Source organism: Nerophis lumbriciformis, linkage group LG39, assembly GCF_033978685.3.
Source record: "Nerophis lumbriciformis linkage group LG39, RoL_Nlum_v2.1, whole genome shotgun sequence".
Classification (NCBI taxonomy): Eukaryota; Metazoa; Chordata; class Actinopteri; order Syngnathiformes; family Syngnathidae; genus Nerophis; species Nerophis lumbriciformis.
Window position 1 is genome coordinate 2767329 of NC_084586.2, and position 25928 is coordinate 2793256.

General features: G+C 43.1%; 1 protein-coding gene across 1 annotated transcript in view; it reads right to left on the reverse strand.

Moving 5' to 3' along the window:
- The window catches only part of LOC133577673 (vesicle-fusing ATPase-like), an 86600-nt gene that overhangs the window by 55122 nt on the left and 5550 nt on the right, over positions 1-25928 (reverse strand). Inside the window, exons 2-8 of the mRNA XM_061931650.1 lie at positions 15437-15522; positions 15258-15354; positions 12920-12959; positions 11439-11605; positions 11261-11368; positions 6312-6387; positions 5883-6038 (exon numbers count right to left, since the gene is read on the reverse strand). Of these exons, the coding sequence (XP_061787634.1) occupies positions 5883-6038; positions 6312-6387; positions 11261-11368; positions 11439-11605; positions 12920-12959; positions 15258-15354; positions 15437-15522 (730 nt within the window). The remainder of the gene's footprint in view (positions 1-5882; positions 6039-6311; positions 6388-11260; positions 11369-11438; positions 11606-12919; positions 12960-15257; positions 15355-15436; positions 15523-25928) is intronic.

The following is a 25928-nucleotide window of genomic DNA, read 5'->3' on the forward strand; positions in this document are numbered from 1 at the left end:
AATTGGCCCGCCAACTCCCCTGACCTTAGCCCCATAGAAAATCTGTGGGGTATTGTGAAAAGGAAGATGCAGAATGCCAGACCCAATAACGCAGAAGAGTTGAAGGCCACTATCAGAGCAACCTGGGCTCTCATAACACCTGAGCAGTGCCAGAAACTCATCGACTCCATGCCACGCCGCATTAACGCAGTAATTGAGGCAAAAGGAGCTCCAACCAAGTATTGAGTATTGCACATGCTCATATTTTTCATTTTCATACTTTTCAGTTGGCCAACATTTCTAAAAATCCCTTTTTTGTATTAGCCTTAAGTAATATTCTAATTTTGTGACACACGGAATTTTGGATTTTCATTTGTTGCCACTTCAACTCATCAAAATTAAATGAAATAAACATTTGAATGCATCAGTCTGTGTGCAATGAATAAATATAATGTACAAGTTGCACCTTTTGAATGCAATTACTGAAATAAATCAAGTTTTTCAAAATATTCTAATTTACTGGCTTTTACCTGTATGTTCATCAAACACCATGTAGAAGACACACTGGCCATTTTGGTTTTCAAGTCCCATTTTGGGGGGGGGGGGGAATTGGGATGGTTGTCAACCAGTTTGTTTTCCAATGAAAAATGTGTTTATTTTGTCCGTAGAAAGTTTTTATTGGCCCGCAAATGGCCCCAGGGTCACAGCTTGGGACAGCCCCGCAGAGACCATCCACACAAGTTAAAAAGTCACGGGCGTGTCGTGACGTGTGTTTTCATCAGGGCCCTTTTGCACCTGCCTGATGACATTTGGGCCGCACTAATTGAGAGGCCACCCTGATAAACATCTCGGCTGCCATTTGGGGCTGCTGAGGGAGGAGCAGCCAGGTGGGGAGCCACGTCCGGCTCCAGAGTCTGGAACCAACACCCAAACTGTGCCCGGCCCCCCGTGTCAGCACCTGTGCTCAGCCAATTAGATCTTTACCTTTAGCCAGGCGCGCTATCGGGGTTCGCCATCGCAGACCCACAGGCCAGCTGGGCACAGCCGTCCGGCTAGAAAGGTCATCGGTGTGTGTGTGTGTGTGTGTGTGAGAGTGACGTCGAATCAAGTGTGTATTCTGCAAAGTTCCCTCAGAACAGGTCGTCACAGGCCTGCTGGGCTGAATCACCGATACGTGTGAACCATGTGACACATGTCAGCGATGTGTCACTGCAGGCTCACACGCTAGCCTGCGTGCTAAGCGCTAATTGCGACGTCCGCCGAGTCTCTTCAAAGGATTTATACGCCAGATTAATGTCTTCAACCATCAGATGCTGGCGACAAGAACTTTTTGGACGTGTTTGAAATCAACGTGGTTGCATCTATGTAAAAAAATAATAATAATTAAAGCTGCAAGCAGCGTTGTTCGGGCCCGCGTATTTGGCAGGTGCTAGTCCTAAGTGTCCCAAGACTTTTGTCTAGTGTACCTACCTTGTCTGCATTGTGTGGGCACGTTGGTGCTTCCTGCTTTTAAGCAGTCATCTTAAAAAAACAGCATTGCAGCAGCATCAGCGCAGTGGGTCTTTGAAGGGTCATAAAATCAAAACCGGAGCAGTTAATTAAAAAGCGCTTCTGTTGTTGTAATCACAAGGGTTCAATGTCTCTCCTGTGTTAGTTTGAAGGCGAAACGACAAACGCGCTCAGAGGAGTTCGTTTTTGAAGGAAGGTGACTGGTTTTTACCAAAAATTTGTTTTGAAGGGGGAATAGCAAACTTCCTGTTGATTTTAGCTGGGGGTAGTCAATTTATGAAATGTAGGTCTAAGTGAGACCTACGGAGAGGTGTTTGTTTCATGTCTCTCCGACCTTCCCAGTGGGAGTTACAGGCAGTTTTGTAATTTTTTTCTTCCGAGGAGCAGTTTTTTATCAGTTTTATTCAAAAATTGCTGTAGAGGGCAATTTTTAAATTTGGGGTTAGTTTTCTTTATTAGATCGCAATTTTTGCCAGTCCTGATGTGTGCGTTGAGTTCAATGAGTTTTGAAGCGTGTTAAGGGGGTCAAATTACAGCTCAAAGAAGCAAAAGTGACTGTTTTTAGTACTTTTTTGTCTTGAAGGGGGAATTGCCAACTTCCTGTTGATTTTAGCCCGAGGATGTACAATTATGAGAACTAGGTATAAGTCAGACCTACATAGAGGATTTAGTTTCATGTTTTTCCGACCTTCCTAGTGGGAGTTACAGGCAGTCTAGTTTTTTTTTTCCTAGGGGGCGCTAGAGCGCAATTTTGAGTTTTGAGGTTTGGTTTTTTGATAAAAAGTTTTGCCGTATATTACTGATGTGTGTGTAAAATTTGGTGAGTTTTGAAGCATGTTAAGGGGGTCAAAGTAGTGCGCAAAGCTGCGGAAGAATAATAATAAGAAAGACTAAAACGAACGAATAACAATAGGTCCTTATGTCCCATTGCATAAGGACTCCCTGTGGGAGTCCTTTTGCAATGGGCCATTGCGGGCCCTAATAAGTACAGCAATAGGTGGCGCTGTAACTCCCTTTTTTGGCGCTACAACTCTTAAAAGTGAGGCTATTTTAGTCTGACATGTCACGGAAAAGGCACAACATATACTGTAGTAACATTTAAAACAATTATGGCAAAACAATCATTATTTTTGGTTGATATTGAAACTTTAAACTCAGCTTTAAATATGATTTATAAGAACAATAGATGTACATTAGTAACACCTACACACAAAAATAACAAGCAGAATGAGCTAAACAATTTTTAATAAAAGCTAGCATGCTAACAGTACTATGCTACCATGCTAGCAAACTATGCTACCATGCTAACAAAAGCATGCTTACTGTTAGCATTTGTGAAATACCAAAACATCAGACAATGTATAGTTGCTAAAATAGCAGCACACAACTACCCTTGTGTGGTGTTCGGGTCTGTGGGACCCGTTTTTATTTTTTATTAAAAGAAAAATGATACAATTGATTAATTTTTCAAACTGAGACTCACTGACTTTGGCTCATTTTCTGTGAAGAACATATATCAGAATATATATTCAATGACCACACGCCATACACCCCCCCTACACATTTCTATTACATATAAGATGTTCGGGTCCACTGGATAATAGAAGTGTGGAAATTGATGTTCTGTGTACCACAGACACAGACACAGAAACACAGCAGGCCTAGACAGGAGGAGGACAGAGTGTAGGTACACAGAACATCAGAGGGTCAAATGTGCGAGAAAATGAGAGCAGACAGTGTTGACAAACAATGTTGCAACCTTGTGTGGGAACCGCAAGTGCAGAAACACAAAAGAAGAATCCCTGTGGGATGCAGAAACTGGCAGAGAAATTTTCCGTGCAACGTTCATATTGTTGTTACTAAGCCAACATTTGGACCCGTTGCATTTTGAGGCTTTTAAAGTGTTTGATTGTGAGGCATTAAAAGCCACAAAATGCTACGGGTCCATCAGGCCCTCAAACGCTGGATGAGTAACAACAATATGAACATTACACGAGGGTTAAAATATAATTCTAGCATTCTCATGTTAGCATGCAAAAATGCTAACTGTAACGTGTCAAGTACCAAAATATATTAATCTGAGGTGTGTACCTGAAAATGTGTTTAAAATGCTAGCCTGCTATTGTTAGCATGCATCAAGTACCAAAAGTGTGTACCTACAAAATTAGCTAAATAAAAGCTAGCATACTAACAGGCAGAGGTGGGTAGTAACGCGCTACATTTACTCCGTTACATCTACTTGAGTAACTTTTGGGATAAATTGTACTTCTAAGAGTAGTTTTAATGCAACATACTTTTACTTTTACTTAAGTATATTTATAGAGAAGGAACGCTACTTTTACTCCGCTACTTTTACTCCGCTACTTTTACTCCGCTACTTTTACTCCGCTACTTTTATCTACATTCAGCTCGCTACTCGCTACTAATTTTTATCGATCTGTTAATGCACGCTTTGTTTGTTTTGGTCTGTCAGACAGACCTTCAAAGTGCCTGCCTTACTGGTGACGTTCACTTCGTTCCACCAATCAGATGCAGTCACTGGTGACGTTGGACCAATCAAACAGAGCCAGGTGGTCACATGACCTGACTTAAACAAATTGAAAAACTTATCGGGGTGTTACCATTTAGTGGTCAATTGTATGGAATATGTACTGTACTGTGCAATCTACTAATAAAAGTTCCAATCAATCAATCAAAAGTGTGAAGGAAAAAAGATACTTCTTTATTTCAACCGTACATCCCGTCAAAAGCCTAAAAACTGACTGCACAGTTCCTGTCTTCACAATAAAAGTGCCGCTCCATCGCGCCTGCGCTTTCAAAACAAGAGTCTCCGAAAGCCAGCGCAAACAAGCTAGCAAGCTAAGGAGTTTGACGCCAATATATTTCTTGTAAAGTGTATAAAAACGAATACGGAAGCTGTACAAATAAGATGCCAAAAACCCACCACTTTCATGTGGTATTAGACAGAAAGGAGGAACTTTTCTTCTTCATTTGAAAACGTGGACGTTATCAGCACTACTGTCTGATTACAATCAACGCAAGTCATCAGAATCAGGTAATACACCAACTTATATTCTAGTCTTCATGAAAGAAAGGAATCTATATGTTAAACATGCATGTATATTCATTAAAACATCTTTAACATGTAAACAAAACAGCAAAATAAATACATATTAATTATATACTGTATATATCAATGTATATGTATGTGTATATATATATGTGTGTGTGTGTGTTACTCATCAGTTACTCAGTACTTGAGTAGTTTTTTCACAACATACTTTTTACTTTTACTCAAGTAAATATTTGGGTGACTACTCCTTACTTTTACTTGAGTAATAAATCTCTAAAGTAACAGTACTCTTACTTGAGTACAATTTCTGGCTACTCTACCCACCTCTGCTAACAGGTATTATTTGTCAAGTAACAAAACATTTGGTGCTGAGGTGTATACCTGCAAAATTAGCTGAAAAAAATCTAGCATGGTAATATTGGAATGCTAAGAACTGTGCCGCTGGCAGATAAAAAAAATGTAGCTACGGGCTGCACTTTGGACACCCCTCACCTAGACAACATACAAAAACCAGGTCAATTATTTGGCAAACGTAAAATATTTTGTTGAAAACTGGACCACAAAAAAAGTAAGGGCGTCTGAAAAGTGAGGTAGCACAACAGATAGCGTCAAATAACAACAAATATAAACAGAATGAGCAAAAAAAAAAAAAAAAAGCTACCATGCTAACAAACTATGCTACCATGCTAACAAAAGCATGCTTACTGTTAGCATTTGTGAAATACCAAAACATGTGACAATGTATAGTTGCTAAACTAGCAGCACACAACTACCCTTGTGTGGTGTTCGGGTCTGTGGGACCCGTTTTTATCCATCCGGGAGGAGCTCAAAGTAAAGCCGCTGCTCCTCCACATCGAGAGGAGCCAGATGAGGTGGTTCGGGCATCTGGTCAGGATGCCACCCGAACGCCTCCCTAGGGAGGTGTTTAGGGCACGTCCGACCGGTAGGAGACCGCGGGGAAGACCCAGGACACGTTGGGAAGACTACGTCTCCCGGCTGGCCTGGGAACGCCTCGGGGTCCCACAGGAAGAGCTGGACGAAGTGGCTGGGGAGAGGGAAGTCTGGGCTTCCCTGCTTAAGCTGCTGCCCCCGCGACCTGACCTCGGATAAGCGGAAGAAGATGGATGGATGGATGGACAGTTAGCATTTGGGCCGATAAAAAATGTAGCTCCGGGCCGCACTTTTGATTGCCAGGTTGACATTTTGGCGAAAAAACATATTTTGCTCAAAACCCGACCACTCAAAAAGTGGGGAGTTTGAAAAAAGAGGTAGCACAACAAATATCGCTCCAATACATTCAAAGTCCATTACTGTAACTCACCCATCTGTTCAACGATGTCTGGAGGGAAGACTCGAGAGGCGAAGGCTCGTCGGAAGATGTCTGAAAACTCCTTGTCAAGGCCTCCGATGCCTATTTTCTCAAAGTTCCAGTCCGGGCTGATGATGGACTGGCGAGACTCTCTGGTCTTTGACTTGCCTGCAAATACGCCATTATTCAGGCAAGAAAAACTACAAATACTGCGGCTAATTGTGCTGTCTGGATGCGCCTCATTCAAATGTCATTTTTCATGAAAACTGTAGCGATATTAAACAAAGTCGCCTACTCATCATAAAGTCAACATAGCAACAAGTGGAGCCAGTAAAAGTGCACACAAAAAAACCTCCTTAGCATCATGTGAGCAGTGCGCCCTCTAGCGGCGCTTTAGAGTACTGTTATTTTGTTCCAAAAGGTCAAAGATGTGCAACTCACCTATCAGCGTCATGGAGGAACTGTCGGACTTCTCAAATATCACCTGACTGTTCGGCAGCAGCAAACCAATCTCAGTCTGCAACAAAGACACGTTAGCATTAGCATCCCCTGCTAGCTAGGAAATGTGGCGCTTCCCATATGTTTACAGTGGGGCCCGTACAGGTCAACTCCCGCATGATTGTGGAAATATCTAGACAGTGGAGAGCAACATACATCATTTTGGAAATATTTGTAACACTCATTTTAGTGCAATTTATGTGTACCAGCATAAAAAAATCTCTCAAGCAGACCGCAATATTTTATGTTTGTCATTTGAACTACAAACCCCAAAACCAGTTGTGTAAATGGTAAATAAAAACAGAATATAATGATTTGCAAATCCTTTTCAACTTATATTCAATTGAATGGACTGCAAAGACAAGATATTTAATATTTGAACTAAGAAACTCAATTTGTTTTTGCAAATTATCATTAACTTAGAATTTAATGGCAGCAACACATTGCAAAAAAGTTGGCACAGGGGCATTTTTACCACTGTGTTACATGGCCTTTCCTTTTAACAACACTCAGTAAACGTTTGGGAAATGAGGAGACCAATTTTTGAAGCTTTTCAGGTGGAATTCTTTCCCATTCTTGCTTGATGTACACCTCAAGTTGTTCAACAGTCCAGAGTCTCAGTTGTGGTATTTTAGGCTTCATAATGTGCCACACATTTTCAATGAGAGACAGATCTGGACTACAGGCAGGCCAGTCTAGTACCCGCACTCTTTTACTATGAAGCCATAAATATAGATGGATTCTCAGGCTGTACTGCATCAACAAGCGACATCAGTGTGTATAGGATATCACCACATGGGCTCAGGAACACTTCAGAAACCCACTGTCAGTAACTACAGTTGGTCACTACATCTGTAAGTGCAAGTTAAAACTCTCCTATGCAAGGCGAAAACCGTTTATCAACAACACCCAGAAACGCCGTCGGCTTCGCTGGGCCTGAGCTCATCTAAGATGGACTGATACAAAGTGGAAAAGTGTTCTGTGGTCTGACGAGTCCACATTTCAAATTGTTTTTGGAAACTCTGGACGTCGTGTCCTCCGGACCAAAGAGGAAAAGAACCATCCGGATTATTATAGGCGCAAAGTTGAAAAGCCAGCATCTGTGATGGTATGGGGGTGTATTAGTGCCCAAGACATGGGTAACTTACACATCTGTGAAGGCGCCATTAATGCTGAAAGGTACATACAGGTTTTGGAGCAACATATGTTGCCATCCAAGCAACGTTACCATGGACGCCCCTGCTTATTTCAGCAAGACAATGCCAAGCCACGTGTTACATCAACGTGGCTCAATAGTAAAAGAGTGCGGGTACTAGACTGGCCTGCCTGTAGTCCAGACCTGTCTCCCATTGAAAATGTGTGGCACATTATGAAGCCTAAAATACCACAACGGAGACCCCCGGACTGTTAAACAACTTAAGCTGTACATCTAGCAAGAATGGGAAAGAATTCCACCTGAGAAGCTTAAAAAATGTGTCTCCTCAGTTCCCAAATGTTTACTGAGTGTTGTTAAAAGAAAAGGCTATGTAACACAGTGGTGAACATGCCCTTTCCAAACTACTTTGGCACGTGTTGCAGCCATGAAATTCTAAGTTAATTATTATTTCCAAAAAAAAAAAAAAGTTTATGAGTTTGAACATCAAATATCTTGTCTTTGTAGTGCATTCAATTGAATATGGGTTGAAAAGGATTTGCAAATCATTGTATTCCGTTTATATTTACATCTAACACAATTTCCCAACTCATATGGAAACGGGGTTTGTACATTTGAGTCTCATTTGTAGTTCTCAGTCGCACTTCCAAGACATCAAATGGCAGTACATTACAGGCTATATATGGTAGAGATGTCCGATAATGGCTTTTTTGCCGATATCCGATATTCCGATATTGTCCAACTCTTAATTACCGATTCCGATATCAACCGATACCGATATATACAGTCGTGGAATTAACACATTATTATGCCTAATTTTGTTGTGATGCCCCGCTGCATGCATTAAACAATGTAACAAGGTTTTCCAAAATAAATCAACTCAAGTTATGGAAAAAAATGCCAACATGGCACTGCCATATTTATTATTGAAGTCACAAAGTGCATTATTTTTTTTAACATGCCTCAAAACAGCAGCTTGGAATTTGGGACATGCTCTCCCTGAGAGAGCATGAGGAGGTTGAGGTGGGCGGGGTTTGGGGGGGAGGGGGCAGGTAGCGGGGGTGTATATTGTAGCGTCCCGGAAGAGTTAGTGCTGCAAGGGGTTCTGGGTATTTGTTCTGTTGTGTTTATGTAGTGTTACAGTGCGGATGTTCTCCCGAAATGTGTTGTCATTCTTGTTTGGTGTGGGTTCACAGTGTGGCGCATATTTGTAACAGTGTTAAAGTTGTTTATACGGCCACCCTCAGAGTGACCTGTATGGCTGTTGACCAAGTATGCCTTGCATTCACTTGTGTGTGTGAAAAGCCGTAGATATTATGTGACTGGGCCGGCACGCAAAGGCAGTGCCTTTAAGGTTTATTGGCGCTATGTACTTCTCCCTACGTCCGTGTACACAGCAGCGTTTTAAAAAGACATACATTTTCTTTTTGAAACCGATACCGATAATTTTGAAACCGATACCGATAATTTCCGATATTACATTTCAAAGCATTTATCGGCCAAAAATATCGGCAGTCCGATAGTATCGGACATCTCTAATATATGGTATGTTGTGAAACGAGGAAGGAGCTTTTTCTAGGAAGCTGAATGTGTTATGTTGCGCCCTACAAAGTGTTTATACTGTAAGTATTGTGCTTATTCAGCTGTTTAATTGTAACGTGCATCATGGTTGAAGTTTTCATTACTAAATTTGGAGGTGTTGAAATCACCACGTGACATCGCCAATGCTAATAGTAGTATGTCGATCATAATATTTTATTAGAGCGTATCAAAACACGTATTGGTATGTCAGACTTAGCTTTGTCGTGGTTTAACTCTTATCTTACTGACAGGATGCAATGCATCTCCCATAATAATGTGACCTCGGACTATGTTAAGGTAACGTGCGGAGTTCCTCAGGGTTCGGTTCTTGGCCCTGCACTCTTTAGTATTTACATGCTGCCGCTAGGCGACATCATACGCAAATACGGTGTTAGCTTTCATTGCTATGCTGATGACACCCAACTCTACATGCCCCTAAAGCTGACCAACACGCCGGATTGTAGTCAGCTGGAGGCGTGTCTTAATGAAATTAAACAATGGATGTCCGCTAACTTCTTGCAACTCAACGCCAAGAAAACGGAAATGCTGATTATCGGTCCTGCTAAACACCGACATTTATTTAATAATACCACCTTAACATTTGACAACCAAACAATTACACAAGGCGAATCAGTAAAGAATCTGGGTATTATCTTCCACCCAACTCTCTCGTTTGAGTCACACATTAAGAGTGTTACTAAAACGGCCTTCTTCCATCTCCGTAATATCGCTAAAATTCGTTCTATTTTATCCACTAGCGACGCTGAGATCATTATTCATGCGTTCGTTACGTCTCGTCTCGACTACTGTAACGTATTATTTTCGGGTCTCCCTATGTCTAGCATTAAAAGATTACAGTTGGTACAAAATGCGGCTGCTAGACTTTTGACAAGAACAAGAAAGTTTGATCATATTACGCCTATACTGGCTCACCTGCACTGGCTTCCTGTGCACTTAAGATGTGACTTTAAGGTTTTACTACTTACGTATAAAATACTACACGGTCTAGCTCCGTCCTATCTTGTCGATTGCATTGTACCATATGTCCCGGCAAGAAATCTGCGTTCAAAGAACTCCGGCTTATTAGTGATTCCCAGAGCCCAAAAAAAGTCTGCGGGCTATAGAGCGTTTTCTATTCGGGCTCCAGTACTATGGAATGCCCTCCCGGTAACAATTAGAGATGCTACCTCAGTAGAAGCATTTAAGTCCCATCTTAAAACTCATTTGTATACTCTAGCCTTTAAATAGCCCCCCTGTTAGACCAGTTGATCTGCCGTTTCTTTTCTTTTCTCCTCTGCTCCCCTTTTCCTTGAGGGGGGGGGGCACAGGTCCGGTGGCCATGGATGAAGTGCTGGCTGTCCAGAGTCGGGACCCGGGGTGGACCGCTCGCCTGTGCATCGGCTGGGAACATCTCTACGCTGCTGACCCGTCTCCGCTCGGGATGGTGTCCTGCTGGCCCCACTATGGACTGGACTCTTACTATTATGTTGGATCCACTATGGACTGGACTCTCACAATATTATGTCAGACCCACTCGACATCCATTGCTTTCGGTCTCCCCTAGAGGGGGGGGGGGTTACCCACATATGCGGTCCTCTCCAAGGTTTCTCATAGTCATTCACATCGACGTCCCACTGGGGTGAGTTTTTCCTTGCCCGTATGTGGGCTTTGTACCGAGGATGTCGTTGTGGCTTGTGCAGCCCTTTGAGACACTTGTGATTTAGGGCTATATAAATAAAGATTGATTGATTGATTGATGTTTATGGCAAATCCAATGTTAATTAGCGTTAAGCTGGCACATTTGGAAGAGTGGAGCCTTATTTTACATTCGAGTGTTTTCCACCCCCTCCCCTCGGAGCGCTTGGCTCCTTTTACTCCAAGGGAATTCTCCGCAGCAAAGTCTGTGTAATTTATCCGCCATGATTATTAAGCCAAACGATGCTAGTGCGCATGCGCCTGACTTTGTGTTGCCCAAAATGCATTAATAAATTAAGTTTTTCCGGTAATTAAAAATTAGACGCTACTACTGACCGTCTGGAATTTTATTGCGTATATATATATATATATATATATATATACTTACATATGAGGGGAAACACCGCAGTGTACAGAAAGGTTGACAATACTTCACTAAGAAGTAAAACAAGCCTGAGCTGACCTTATGTTTCTTGGCAGCCACATGGTCTCCTTTCAGGATGCTGGGGTCCATGCCCTCCATGTCTTTCACCAACACCTCAATGGATGTATCACCAAACTTGTAGACCATCTGGAAGACAAAGAAGAAGCCGGTGAGAGTTGGCAGGAGGCGGCGATGCAAGGCGAAAGACGCCACACACCTGCTGCCGCGTACTGAAGGCCTGGCCGCCGAACTGCTTGATGAAGTCGCTGGCCATGGCGTCCGAGTCGTAAGGACTGCTGTCTACCGTTTTCTTCTGCCAGAAGTCGATCTGCAGCGTCATGGAGCTGATGCACTGCTTGGACTTGTCGAACATGTAGTTGGACACTGCGGGACAAACGTGATGATAACGATGAAGGCTTGGATCACGGATGAATCCCACAGAATGAAAAGAGCACTGAAAAATTGACCGAATAGTAAGGGTACACAAAAACAATCGTGATTCATACTCATCCTGATTCTAAATCAATTCATGTTTTTTAAATTGTTTAAAAAACTAAAATGTTTAAATATATATATATTTTTTTTTTATTAAATTTTTTTTATTGAAAAACATTTTTTAAATAAATAATAAAATAAATAATAACATTTTAGTCCATCTCCATGCAACCAGAAAGAGCAATTCTGTAACCCGTTTTGAAAAAATGTCATTATAATATTGTACATAAAAATTAGGGCTGTCAAAGTTAACGTGTTAACTATAAGTTCCAGTAGCGGCACAATTATTTTTTAATGTGGGATTAATGCACACGGGTCCTTTATGACCCTCGGGCATTTCCGTAGCCGGGGGGAAACTTGCCTGCGTTCACTAGTTACTGATGAGCCACAAGCGGAAAATTAGTGAGCAGAAATGGACAAAGAAAAGGGTACATTTTGAAAATATCAGGTTTAAAGCCTGACGAGTAGTTCTCCGAATTAATTTTTGCCTTAACATGACACCACTGCGTCCATAGCGTTCTACTCGTATGGATTCTTCATTTATCACTCTAAGCAACGTGTAAGTTTTACAATATAACTAAAACAATTCTTACTTATCAAACCGTCCCATGTGTGATGTCAGTAGGAGTGTTTTCATGCATATTTGTATCGTAATGTATTCGAGATAGTGTCGTTAATCTTAGCTAATATGCTAACACGTTTTACGAGTGTCTGTGTTAGTATTATTAACTTACAATGGTGTTCTTTTTGTATTGTTTCAGTTTCACAAATTCCTCAGTAAATTCAACAAAACGTCACCGTGGAGTTATTGAGTCTGTTCAGCTGGTTGGCGAGCTAGCTTCCGCAGATGATGACTTCTGTTTTGTTTGATCAGCCGTTCTGCTGCTGTTACAGACACCATTTGGAAACAATTAAGGTATGTAAATAAATATTTACACAATCTTTCTGAGTAAATAACTCATTTCACAACGTATATATCTGCGGCTTATAGTCCAGTGCGACTAATATATAGAAACATATGATTTTCTTCTAAAATGTAGTGTGTACACTCTATAGTCTGGAAAACACAGCAATAAATGTATCAAAATGTTCCCTTATCCTTATAGTTTTTCATTTTTATATGCAGCCCCTGCACCGGAGCCTTCGCATTAGACCTCAGGTGTACCTAATGAAAGGGCCAGTAAGAGCATCTTTAAAGCTCACCTTCCACATCTTGTCCTATCGATAGACCGGCCCATTTTCTCTGTGGGGGACAAAAGAGAGAGGTGGACTTCAGTGTTTCCATGCACAAATACACAAACTAACATCTATTTACACTTGTGAGAGAACGCAGAGGAGGAAGTGAGCGTGGTACCTGAGTGCTGGTGTGGCAGGCGGCAGCCCAGGTTAAAGATGGAGGAAGAGGCGGTAGACACAAGGCAGGGTTAAAAAGGAGGAAGAAGCAGTGACAGAGACAGACGTGCAAAGAGACGAGCGCTCAAAAACAAGCTGAGCAGTGTCACCTTCTGTATTCACGCTGCATCTTATAAAAGTATGGCATGGGTAAAATAGACGTTTGTATGGAGGTTATTATAGACATCATTACCAAAGCTTTTATGGCTTGACACTGAATTTATGCCACTGAATTTGTTGCGTTTGAATTTTGTGAACCTCATTTTTTCAATCAAAATGTGCTGACAATTTCATTGAGTAAGAATCTGCGTACAAAATGTATGGGTTCAAGAATTCAGTGAATTTATTGCTTCAAAACTCAAGAATCACTTCCGGTACATTAAGACTGAAGCAATTGATCCTGTTTGAGAACCAGCCGAAGAGGCGCTTCAGTCTAAATTAACTGGAAGTGGCTCTAGAGTTTTGAAGCAACAAATATTTCTGCACTGTTTTTTTTACACTAAATATTTTATACAATGAATTTTTATACACTGAATTTTTTATACACTTAATGTTTATACATTAATTTTTTAAACTAAATATTTTATACATTTAATTTTTTACACTGATTTTTTTTTGCACAAAATTTTTATACAGCAAATTTTTCATATACTTAATTTTTATAAATACATTTTTTACACAGAATTTTTCTGCATTGAATTTTTTTTTACTGAATTTTTAATTTTTAAATACACACATTTTGCTCACAAATTGTTATTTACCAAAATGTCAGCATAATTTGATATTTAAATTTAATGTCCAACAAAAGCTTTCGTAATGAAGAAACAAAATAACCTCCATGCGTGTGCCTAATTTGCATAAATTGGTACATTGCTTGTAATTAAAAAAAAGTCTTAAAAAACATTATGCATATGTAAAACACAAAAACAAATCTTTGTGTTATTATTAGTTAGCTAGGAGTAAGGCTGTCCCAATCTGATAATGATGTAGGTCCAATTTTCAGCAATAAAACAAGTATGGGATGATATTAGCTTCTATGTAAAATGTCTGATACAAGCAGGCTTGTATCGGACAAGTTACTTGTCCGATAATGTGTGTGGTATACAAGATGCCACACACATTACTTGTGTGTGGCATCATGTGCGATGCAAGCAGTCCTGCAGCGTGTTTACTTGTGTGTGGTATCATATGCGATACAAGCAGTGCCGCAGCGTGTTTACTTGTGTGTGGTATCATGTGCGATACAAGCAGTCCCGCAGCGTGTTTACTTGTGTGTGGCATCATGTGCGATACAAGCAGTCCCGCAGCGTGTTTACTTGTGTGTGGTATCATGTGATACAAGCAGTCCCGCAGCGTGTTTACTTGTGTGTGGTATCATGTGCGATACAAGCAGTCCCGCAGCGTGTTTACTTGTGTGTGGTATCATGTGCGATACAAGCAGTCCCGCAGCGTGTTTACTTGTGTGTGGTATCATGTGCGATACAAGCAGTCCCGCAGCATGTTTACTTGTGTGTGGTATCATGTGCGATACAAGCAGTCCCGCAGCATGTTTACTTGTGTGTGATATCATGTGCGATACAAGCAGTCCCGCAGCGTGTTTACTTGTGTGTGGCATCATGTGCGATACAAGCAGTCCCGCAGCGTGTTTACTTGTGTGTGGTATCATGTGTGATACAAGCAGTCCCGCAGCATGTTTACTTGTGTGTGGTATCATGTGCGATACAAGCAGTCCCGCAGCATGTTTACTTGTGTGTGATATCATGTGCGATACAAGCAGTCCTGCAGCGTGTTTACTTGTGCAAAGCTGGACAGCTGTCCTACAATAAGCACACATGTTCTTCTATTATAGTCAAGACATTTACAAAAGGTAAACAGTTGTGCTCTAAAGGGTGAGCGGGGCCAATGTGGTGTAGTAAAACGGGTCATGTTTTTATGGATATAAAGTATGTGTTTGTCGCAATATACAGTATATTGACATCGTTTTATCGCCAAGTACTACTTTCAATACAGGAATCTTCTTGAAATTTTTGAGCTACATTATGTGGTGTTAGAATGTTGGAAGCAAAGCTCAGTATAAAAACAACACAAGCCCGAAGCCTCCATGCAGACTTAAGTGACAGAAAGTGAGCCTGGCCAGGTGTTTTCCTACCTGTGGCAGACTGAAGGCGATGGTGCCGACGTTGACGCTGGGGTGTGTCGTCAAGCTGAACACGTACTTGTGCGTTACGTTGCGCACGGTCACGTGTCTGCGGCGACATGAGGAGGAAATAGCATGTACCGTTGCTGTCACATGGCCGCGTGGAATAGCGAAAAGGGGAGCGGACTCACTGTTCAAAGTGCGCCTCCTTCTCACTGATGACGGCAAAGTTGGTCAAGGAGAGCTTCTCTGTTGGGCACCGCGCCACCTGCATCACCTGGCGGGAGTAGAAACTGTTATTCAAACGCCGTAACAAGATTGGTCATTCATAAAATGTACTACGGTACAGTGGAATATTGATTTACAAACTCTCTAAATGCAAACCTTTCGATTTACAAACTTTTACATGGAGCCAAAAATGTCTCAGTGTGCGAACGCTTTGTTCGTTCATTTTGTGTCACGCCTGCAGGACAAAAAGCAGGGCAAAGCATTGTTGAGGAGGCACAGCCCTCTACGTTACTTGCGATACAAGCAGTCCCGCCGCGTGTTTACTTGTGTGATATCATGTGCGATACAAGCACTCCTGAAGCTTGTTTGCTAGTGTGTGATATCATGTCCGATACAAGCGGTCCTGCAGCGTGTTTACTTGTGTGTGATATCATGTGCGATACAAGCAGTTCTGCAGCGTGTTTACTTGTGCGTGATATTATGTGCGATACAAGCAGTTCTGCGACGTGTTCACTTGTGTGTGATATCATGTGCAATACAAGTGGTCCTGCAGCCTGTTTACTTGTGTGTGATATCATGTGAGATACAAGCACTCCTGAAGCTTGTTTGCTAGTGTGTGATATCATGTCCGATACAAGCGGTCCTGCAGCGTGTTTACTTGTGGGTGATATCATGTGCGATACAAGCAGTTCTGCGGCGTGTTTACTTGTGCGTGATATTATGTGCGATACAAGCAGTTCTGCGACGTGTTCACTTGTGTGTGATATCATGTGCAATACAAGTGGTCCTGCAGCCTGTTTACTTGTGTGTGATATCATGTGAGATACAAGCAGTTCTGCAGCTTGTTTGCTTATTTGTGAAATCATGTGCAATACAAGCAGTTCTGCAGCGTGTTTGCTTGTGTGTGATATTATGTGCGATACAAGCAGTCCCGCAGGGTGTTTACTTGTGTGTGATATCACGTGCTATACAAGCGGTCCTGCAGTGTGTTTACTTGTGTGATACAAGCAGTTCTGCAGCGTGTTTACTTGTGTGTGATATCATGTGAGATACAAGCAGTTCTGCAGCTTGTTTGCTTATTTGTGAAATCATGTGCAATACAAGCAGTTCTGCAGCGTGTTTGCTTGTGTGTGATATTATGTGCGATACAAGCAGTCCCGCAGGGTGTTTACTTGTGTGTGATATCACGTGCTATACAAGCGGTCCTGCAGTGTGTTTACTTGTGTGATACAAGCAGTTCTGCAGCGTGTTTACTTGTGTGTGATATCATGTGAGATACAAGCAGTTCTGCAGCTTGTTTGCTTATTTGTGAAATCATGTGCAATACAAGCAGTTCTGCAGCGTGTTTGCTTGTGTGTGATATTATGTGCGATACAAGCAGTCCCGCAGGGTGTTTACTTGTGTGTGATATCACGTGCTATACAAGCGGTCCTGCAGTGTGTTTACTTGTGTGATACAAGCAGTTCTGCAGCGTGTTTACTTGTGTGTGATATCATGTGAGATACAAGCAGTTCTGCAGCTTGTTTGCTTATTTGTGAAATCATGTGCAATACAAGCAGTTCTGCAGCGTGTTTGCTTGTGTGTGATATTATGTGCGATACAAGCAGTCCCGCAGGGTGTTTACTTGTGTGTGATATCACGTGCTATACAAGCGGTCCTGCAGTGTGTTTACTTGTGTGATACAAGCAGTTCTGCAGCGTGTTTGCTTGTGTGTGATTTCATGTGCAATACAAACAGTTTTGCAGCGTGTTTGCTTGTGTGTGATATTATGTGCGATACAAGCAGTCCCGCAGTGTTTACGTGTGTGCTATCATGTGCGATACAAGCAGTTATGCAGCTTGTTTACTTGTGTGTGTGATATCATGTGCGATACAAGCAGTTCTGCAGCGTGTTTGCTTGTGTGTGGTATTATGTGCGATACAAGCAGCCCCGCAACGTGTTTACTTGTGTGTGATATCATGTCCGATACAAGCGGCCCTGCATTGTGTTTGTTTGTGTGTGATATCATGTGCGATACAAGCACTTCCGCAGCGTGTTATCATGTGCAATACAAGCAGTTCTGCAGCGTGTTTACTTGTGTGTGATATCACGTGCGATACAAACAGTTCTGAACAGTGCTCTTTCTCGAGTTGCCAGACCACCTCCTTGATCCACATCTTTTATAATCGAGCACGAACAACAAAGATGCAACAAACACAGAAAAACGCCAAAGGGAAAAAACTATCACTGTTCTGCAGAACTTTGTTGTACAAATCTGCCTCTGGCCTGCTGGGTCCAGTCTCGCAACTATCTGGGGTAGTGACCTTGTATGTCGTGTCTGTGATCTCTTTTCTTTCCTTTCCTCATTTTTTTTTCTTTTCACTTTCCTCAGGGGCGGATCCGCCACGGCGGTTGCTGGATGGGGCGGTATGGCGTAGTGGGTAGAGCGGCCGTGCCAGAAACCTGAGGGTTGCAGGTTCGCTCCCCGCCTCTTGACATCCAAATCGCTGCCGTTGTGTCCTCGGGCAGGACACTTCACCCTTGCCCCCGGTGCCGCTCACACTGGTGAATGAATGATGAATGAATGATAGCTGGGGGAAGTAGGCGCAAAACTGTCAGCCTCGCTTCCGTCAGTCTACCCCAGGGCAGCTGTGGCTACAAATGTAGCTTACCACCACCAGGTGTGAATGAATGATGGGTTTCCACTTCTCTGTGAGCGCTTTGAGTATCTAATAATAGAAAAGCGCGATATAAAATCTAATCCATCATTATTATTATGTTCCATCTCCATCACTGGGGTCCCTGCAGGTGGGTCCTGTGGTTCTCGTGGCCAAGTGCTGGGCAGTCCTGCCGCGGCCTGCTTGAGTGCGGCGGCCTGGGCTTGTGGGGGACTGGTTGCTTGTGGGGCGAGGAGAGGGGTGGGAGTGTCTCTGGGACCCTCAGTGCAGGGCGTCCCATCCTTTCGCCGCATGGGGTATGGTCCTTCGCTGGCTGTCTCCTGCTTCTCCCGTGCCTTGTCCTCTGCCGGGCACGTCTGTCTATGACCTACCGCTGGCCTGCCAAGCGGCACGGTCAGCCCTGTTCGGGAGGTCCTGTCGCTGGCCAGTCTGCCTGCTTGGGGCCGGGGGTCCCTTCTTCCCTGGGTACCGCACCTGCCTTTTTAAAGTGGGCTTTCTGGGTGGCTGGGGCAATATTTTGGCTCCCGCACAGACTGGGGAACAAATATACTGTACATGCAAACACCCATACACACAATTATTCATACATGTATACACGCACACATAGGTACTTAGGCTCTAAGGTGAATGAATGATGAATGAATGATAGCTGGGGGAAGTAGGCGCAAAACTGTCAGCCTCGCTTCCGTCAGTCTACCCCAGGGCAGCTGTGGCTACAAATGTAGCTTACCACCACCAGGTGTGAATGAATGATGGGTTTCCACTTCTCTGTGAGCGCTTTGAGTATCTAATAATAGAAAAGCGCGATATAAAATCTAATCCATCATTATTATTATGTTCCATCTCCATCACTGGGGTCCCTGCAGGTGGGTCCTGTGGTTCTCGTGGCCAAGTGTTGGGCAGTCCTGCCGCGGCCTGGGCTTGTGGGGGACTGGTTGCTTGTGGGGCGAGGAGGGGGGTGGGAGTGTCTCTGGGACCCTCAGTGCAGGGCGTCCCATCCTTTCGCCGCATGGGGTATGGTCCTTCGCTGGCTGTCTCCTGCTTCTCCCGTGCCTTGTCCTCTGCCGGGCACGTCTGTCTATGACCTACCGCTGGCCTGCCAAGCGGCACGGTCAGCCCTGTTCGGGAGGTCCTGTCGCTGGCCAGTCTGCCTGCTTGGGGCCGGGGGTCCCTTCTTCCCTGGGTACCGCACCTGCCTTTTTAAAGTGGGCTTTCTGGGTGGCTGGGGCAATACTTTGGCTCCCGCACAGACTGGGGAACAAATATACTGTACATGCAAACACCCATACACACAATTATTCATACATGTATACACGCACACATAGGTACTTAGGCTCTAAGGTGAATGAATGATGAATGAATGATAGCTGGGGGAAGTAGGCGCAAAACTGTCAGCCTTGCTTCAGTCAGTCTACCCCAGGGCAGCTGTGGCTACAAATGTAGCTTACCACCACCAGGTGTGAATGAATGATGGGTTTCCACTTCTCTGTGAGCGCTTTGAGTATCTAATAATAGAAAAGCGCGATATAAAATCTAATCCATCATTATTATTATGTTCCATCTCCATCACTGGGGTCCCTGCAGGTGGGTCCTGTGGTTCTCGTGGCCAAGTGCTGGGCAGTCCTGCCGCGGCCTGGGCTTGTGGGGGACTGGTTGCTTGTGGGGCGAGGAGGGGGGTGGGAGTGTCTCTGGGACCCTCAGTGCAGGGCGTCCCATCCTTTCGCCGCATGGGGCATGGTCCTTCGCTGGCTGTCTCCTGCTTCTCCCGTGCCTTGTCCTCTGCCGGGCACGTCTGTCTATGACCTACCGCTGGCCTGCCAAGCGGCACGATCAGCCCTGTTCGGGAGGTCCTGACGCTGGCCAGTCTGCCTGCTTGGGGCCGGGGGTCCCTTCTTCCCTGGGTACCGCACCTGCCTTTTTAAAGTGGGCTTTCTGGGTGGCTGGGGCAATACTTTGGCTCCCGCACAGACTGGGGAACAAATATACTGTACATGCAAACATACACACAATTATTCATACATGTATACACGCACACATAGGTACTTACGCTCTAAGGCTGGGCGATATGGGCCAAAACTGATACCGCGGTATTTTTATTTTGAATAACGGTATCCGATATATACTGTTTAAAAAAAAACAAAAAAACATTCAAAGTGCTTAAGGTTGCCTCAGTGTTTTATGGCTAGATAACCAGTGTGAGCGCTCAGATTATTTCTGTTGTAAGTAGTAACAAAATGCGTTGTTTATCCTTTAAAAAGTAATAAGTTAGCTGTTACTATGTCAAAGCAATTTTCGTTCATTTTTTTTTATGAATGTTAGGTTTACCGTATATCCTCACGCTTGTGCGCAGGATACATGGAGTTTGTACGGTGAAAGCCGCTGGCTGTTCAGTTTAAAACCACTCTTCAGCCACCCAGCCGCTACATTACAGTAGCTTCGTCCGCACGGGCTATATGGTTGGAGGCACTTTTAAACCGAGTTGTAGTTAAATATTGGACACACAGAGGAAACAGCAGAAAGAAGCTATCGCTTGCTACTGTGCTAAGTCGCTAACAGAAGTGAACAACATAAACAGATGAGATTATAGATAAAGTCGCTACAAGGAGAGATATAGCAAATTGGTGTATGTGTAAATAAAGCTGTAGTCACTCACCAATAGCCAAAATGCTGTCCAAAGCATCGCATCACTCCGGAGTCGATAAGTCTGCAGCGTGCCGTCATTAAAAAAAAAAAAAAAAGTTTGATGCGCAGCACGTTATTGTGCGCCAAAGTGCGTCAGAGAGAAGCCGCAAGAGGTGGGTGTGAGCCAAAGAGGACGCCCTATGCTTCGCCCGCAAACGGCCGTAACAAATGCACATCAAAAGACACCGGCGTGGCGGTATTGTCTCAAATATATACCGCTTTCTAAAAAAGACCAAAAATTGTTACGGCGGGGGCGGGGGGTCGCAGCTTACTGCGGGGTTCGTTCCCCCGGGATGCAGACGAACCACTCCAGACAAGGCGTGCAGGTAGGAACATGATTTAATCTTCAAAAAGCACATACTTGCCAACCCTCCCGGATTTTCCGGGAGACTCCCGAAATTCAGCGGCTCTCCCGAAAACCTCCCGGGACAAATTTTCTCCCAAAAATCTCCCGAAATTCAGGCGGAGCTGGAGGCCACGCCCCCTCTAGCTCCATGTGGACTTGAGTGAGGACAGCCTGTTTTCACATCCGCTTTCCCACAATATAAACAGCGTGCCTGCCCAATCACGTTATAACTATCAATCAATCAATCAATCAATCAATCAATCAATCAATCAATCAATCAATGTTTATTTATATAGCCCTAAATCACAAGTGTCTCAAAGGGCTGCACAAGCCACAACGACATCAAAGGGCTGCACAAGCCACAACGACATCCTCGGTATAGCCCACATAAGGGCAAGGAAAAACTCACCCCAGTGGGACGTCGATGTGAATGACTATGAGAAACCTTGGAGAGGACCGCATATGTGGGTAACCCCCCCCCCTCTAGGGAGACCGAATGCAATGGATGTCGAGTGGGTCTAACATAATATTGTGAGAGTCCAGTCCATAGTGGATCCAGCATAACAGTAAGAGTCCAGTCCACAGTGGGGTCAGCAGGAAACCATCCCGAGCGGAGACGGGTCAGCAGCGCAGAGATGTTCCCAACCGATATACAGGCGAGCGGTCCACCCCGGGTCCCGACCCCGGACAGCTAGCACCCCATCCATGGCCACCGGATCTGTGTGTCTCCCCTTCCACATATAATATATAATAGAATGATCGAGGGCGAGTTCTTGGTTTCTTATGTGGGTTTATTGTTAGGCAGTTTCATTAACGTCCTCCCAGCGCGGTAACAACACACAACAACAGCAGTCACGTTTTCGTCTACCGTAAAGCAATTCGTCTGCCGTAAACAGCAATGTTGTGACACTCTTAAACAGGACAATACTGCCATCTACTGTACATGCATATGTGACAATAACACCTACGGCTTTTAGAGAGTGCAGTGCACAACTGTGCACACAACAAGGAGACGAAGCAGAAGAACGAGGAAGATACAGCCGTGGCGACGCCGACGACGAGTAAGATTAAGAAATACGCTTGTAAGTTCCAAGCCGCAGCTGCGATTGGACCTGGATAGCCTCCGGGAAGAAGTGGGAACAGTTTGGAGCGGGCCCCTTCCTCTGTGCACAAAGCAAGGTCCATAAAGACATGGATGACAGAGTCTGGTGTGGATGAACTTGACTGGCCTGCACAGAGTCCTTACCTGAACCCGATAGAACACCTTTGGGATGAATTAGAATGGAGAATGAGAGCCAGGCCTTCTCGACCAACATCAGTGTGTGACCTCACCAATGCACTTTTGGAAGAATGGTCGAAAATTCCTATAAACACACTCCGCAATCTTGTAGACAGCCTTCCCAGAAGAGTTGAAGCTGTAATAGCTGCAAAAGGTGGGACGACATCATATTGAACCCTATGGGTTAGGAATGGGATGGCACTTCAAGTTCATATGTGAGTCAAGGCAGGTGGCCAAATACTGTTGGCAATATAGTGTATGGCCACTACTCACTAGGCCCTTAGAGTGACCGCCCTGAGATGGGTAGGTTGTGAGTTCAAACCCCGGCCGAGTCATACCAAAGACTATAAAAATGGGACCCATTACCTCCCTGCTTGGCACTCAGCATCAAGGGTTGGAATTGGGGGTTAAATCACCAAAAATGATTCCCAGGCGCGGCCACCGCTGCTGCTCACTGATCCCCTCACCTCCCAGGGGGTGAACAAGGGGATGGGTCAAATGCAGAGGACAAAATTCACCACACCTAGTGTGTGTGACAATCATTGGTACTTTAACTTCAATTGCGTCCTGCTTTGTTGATGTTGTGTTGTTTGACTGTAAATGGCTGGACATTTACAAATAATACGATCAGATTGAACCATTTAGTCTAATTAAGTTGGGTCTTTGTTTCCATAAAGCCATACACATAATACACATTTGATATATGGTAATTTTTTTAAACATATTTTATACACATTCTGTTATTTTATTTTTTTTAATTGAGGAAGTAGGCGCCCAGAGAGAAATGTTTTGGTCGCCAAAGCAAAAGAACTAACTCATGTTCACTTCATCTTTTTTGCTCTTGCTCTTTTCACCGCTGCACTCTTATTTATTATTATTAGCCTTGCACATATTAGTGATTAAAGTACTTGTTTGCAGATACTTGACTGCCATCTGCTGGCAGCACGCAGCATTACATTCACCGCACACTACAAAACTCCTAGGTCAGTGGTTCTTAACCTTGTTGGAGGTACCGAACCCCACCAGTTTTATATGCGCATTCACCGAACCCTTCTTTAGTGAAAAATAAAATGTTTTTTTTTTTTTTTTCAAATTCAAGACAAAGTTATATGTTTTTGGTAACACTTTAGTATGGGGAACATATTCTAAGTAACAAAGACTTAATTTAGAGTTATTTGGTTAGGGTTAGGGTTATAATAAGGCCATGCCGAATAAGGCATTAATAAGTACTTAATAATGATTAGTTAAGAGCCAATATGTTACTAATTTGCATGTTAATAAGCAACTAATTAATGGTGAATATGTTCCCCATACTAAAGTGTTACCATGTTTTTTACTGGTGCACAAAATGAACCATACATGAACATCACCTTGTTCAAAGAACAAAACCAACACAGTGCATAAACTCACAACAAATTACACACCTGCAAATCAGTCTGACTTCTGCTGTTGCCGTATCCGTAATACGCAGATAGGGAGAAGTTTTTATTTACACGATGAGTCGGGTGTGTCTTGACCTCCGCCGAACCCCTGAGCCCGACTCACCGAACCCCTACGGTTCGATCGAACCCAGGTTAAGAACCACTGTCCTAGGTGTTTACATGGCAGCTCACTTATAAAATGGACACTGACAAAATATGATCAAAACGCAAGCAAAGGACATATTAATATGAACGTATTATCTTTAAATTTGGAAAAGACTAAATTTATGGTATGCGGTAATAAAAGAAAGATAGAAGTTAGTTTATCCATAAACAATGTGAAAATCGAGGTGTCTGAAATCAGATTTCTTGGGGTCATCTTAGATGAAAAGTTGACATGGAAAGCTCATATATTGCATGTGAAAAATAAGGTATCTAAAAGCTTATTTATTTTGAACAAGGTTAAATACAGTTTCCTGTATAATACAATGAGAATGTTATATTGCTCAATTATTCTACCTTATTTCAATTATTGTGCAGAAATATGGGGAAATACATATCACAGTAACATAATGCCTTTATTTCTTTCACAGAAAAGAGTAATTCGTATAATTTTTACAGTAGGATATAGAGACTAGGGATGTCCCGATCCAGGTTTTTGCACTTCCGATCCGATACCGATATTGTTTTTGCACTTCCGATCCGATACCAATACTGACCGATACCGATACTGACCGATAATGGCCTATCCGAGCATGTATTAAAGTTTAAAGTTATTTAGCCTACTTAGTTGTCAGAATCATGTTGAAAAGGGTTTTAGTACTCTTGATAACAACTAGCCAGCTGAATTAAATGAGTTTGAATAATACACAATGGTTGGTAACAAGAAACTGACCTGTTTATTCAAGGATAAACACAAAATAGACAAAATTATACATGACAAACAGAAATGGCATCATTGAAACTAGGGCTGGGCGATATGGCCTTTTTTTAATATTGTGATATTTTAAGGCCATATTGCGATACACGGTATATATCTCGATATTTTGCCTTAGCCTTGAATGAACACTTGATGCATATAATCACAGCAGTATGATGATTCTATGTGTTTTGATTGATTGATTGAGACTTTTATTAGTAGGTTGCACAGTGAAGTACATATTCCGTACAATTGACCACTAAATGGTAACACCAGGATACGTTTTTCAACTTGTTTAAGTCGGGGTCCACTTAAATTGATTCATGATACAGATATATACTATCAGATATATACTATCATCATAATACAGTCATCACACAAGATAATCACATTGAATTATTTACATTATTTATAATCCAGGGTGTGGAGGGGGGCGCCGGATGTAAGTGTCAAAAAGACAGCCAAAAATGTTTGATATGAGAATAAATCTAAAGTTAAAATATAGGGTAGAAATGTAGTCTTGATTTTCAAAATGTTCTTTCAAGGCTTGCATGTCTACATTAAAACATTCTTCTTCATACTGCATTAATATATGCTACTTTTAAACTTTCATGCAGAGAAGGAAATCACAACTAAAAAAATCACTAATTTTTTCATACGGTGTTGATCTGGAAATTTTTGCCTCGGCATTTTGATGGTGTGGACGTGTGGCACCGAATGGAGATAAGCGTCTCGACAGACGTTATAATATTTGAACAATGATGACGAAAACTGTTTTCTCTGTCGTGTCCGTGTGTCGAAATTGTTATGCGCTTCTTTTTTTATTTGATTTTGTGCGTGGCATATAAATGCTATGCGCAGAGGACGTTTAAACAGTGCGCAATTGCACAAGCGCGCACCTTAGAGAGAACGTTGGTCACACGGCTGCGCTAGCATCACAGCTAACGTTAGCCATGCTGCTACCTCTCTGCTCGGGGAGGACGTATACGTATGTGACGTATGACGTGACAGTATGTGACGTATGACGTGACAGTATGTGACGTGTGTAAGAAGGTGCGCTTGCTGTCTGTGAGAGGGAGACACAGGAAAGAGTGAGAAGAGCCTGTCGTGTAAAGCCAGCAGCTAAAAGCAACTGCGTTCGAATCCACATA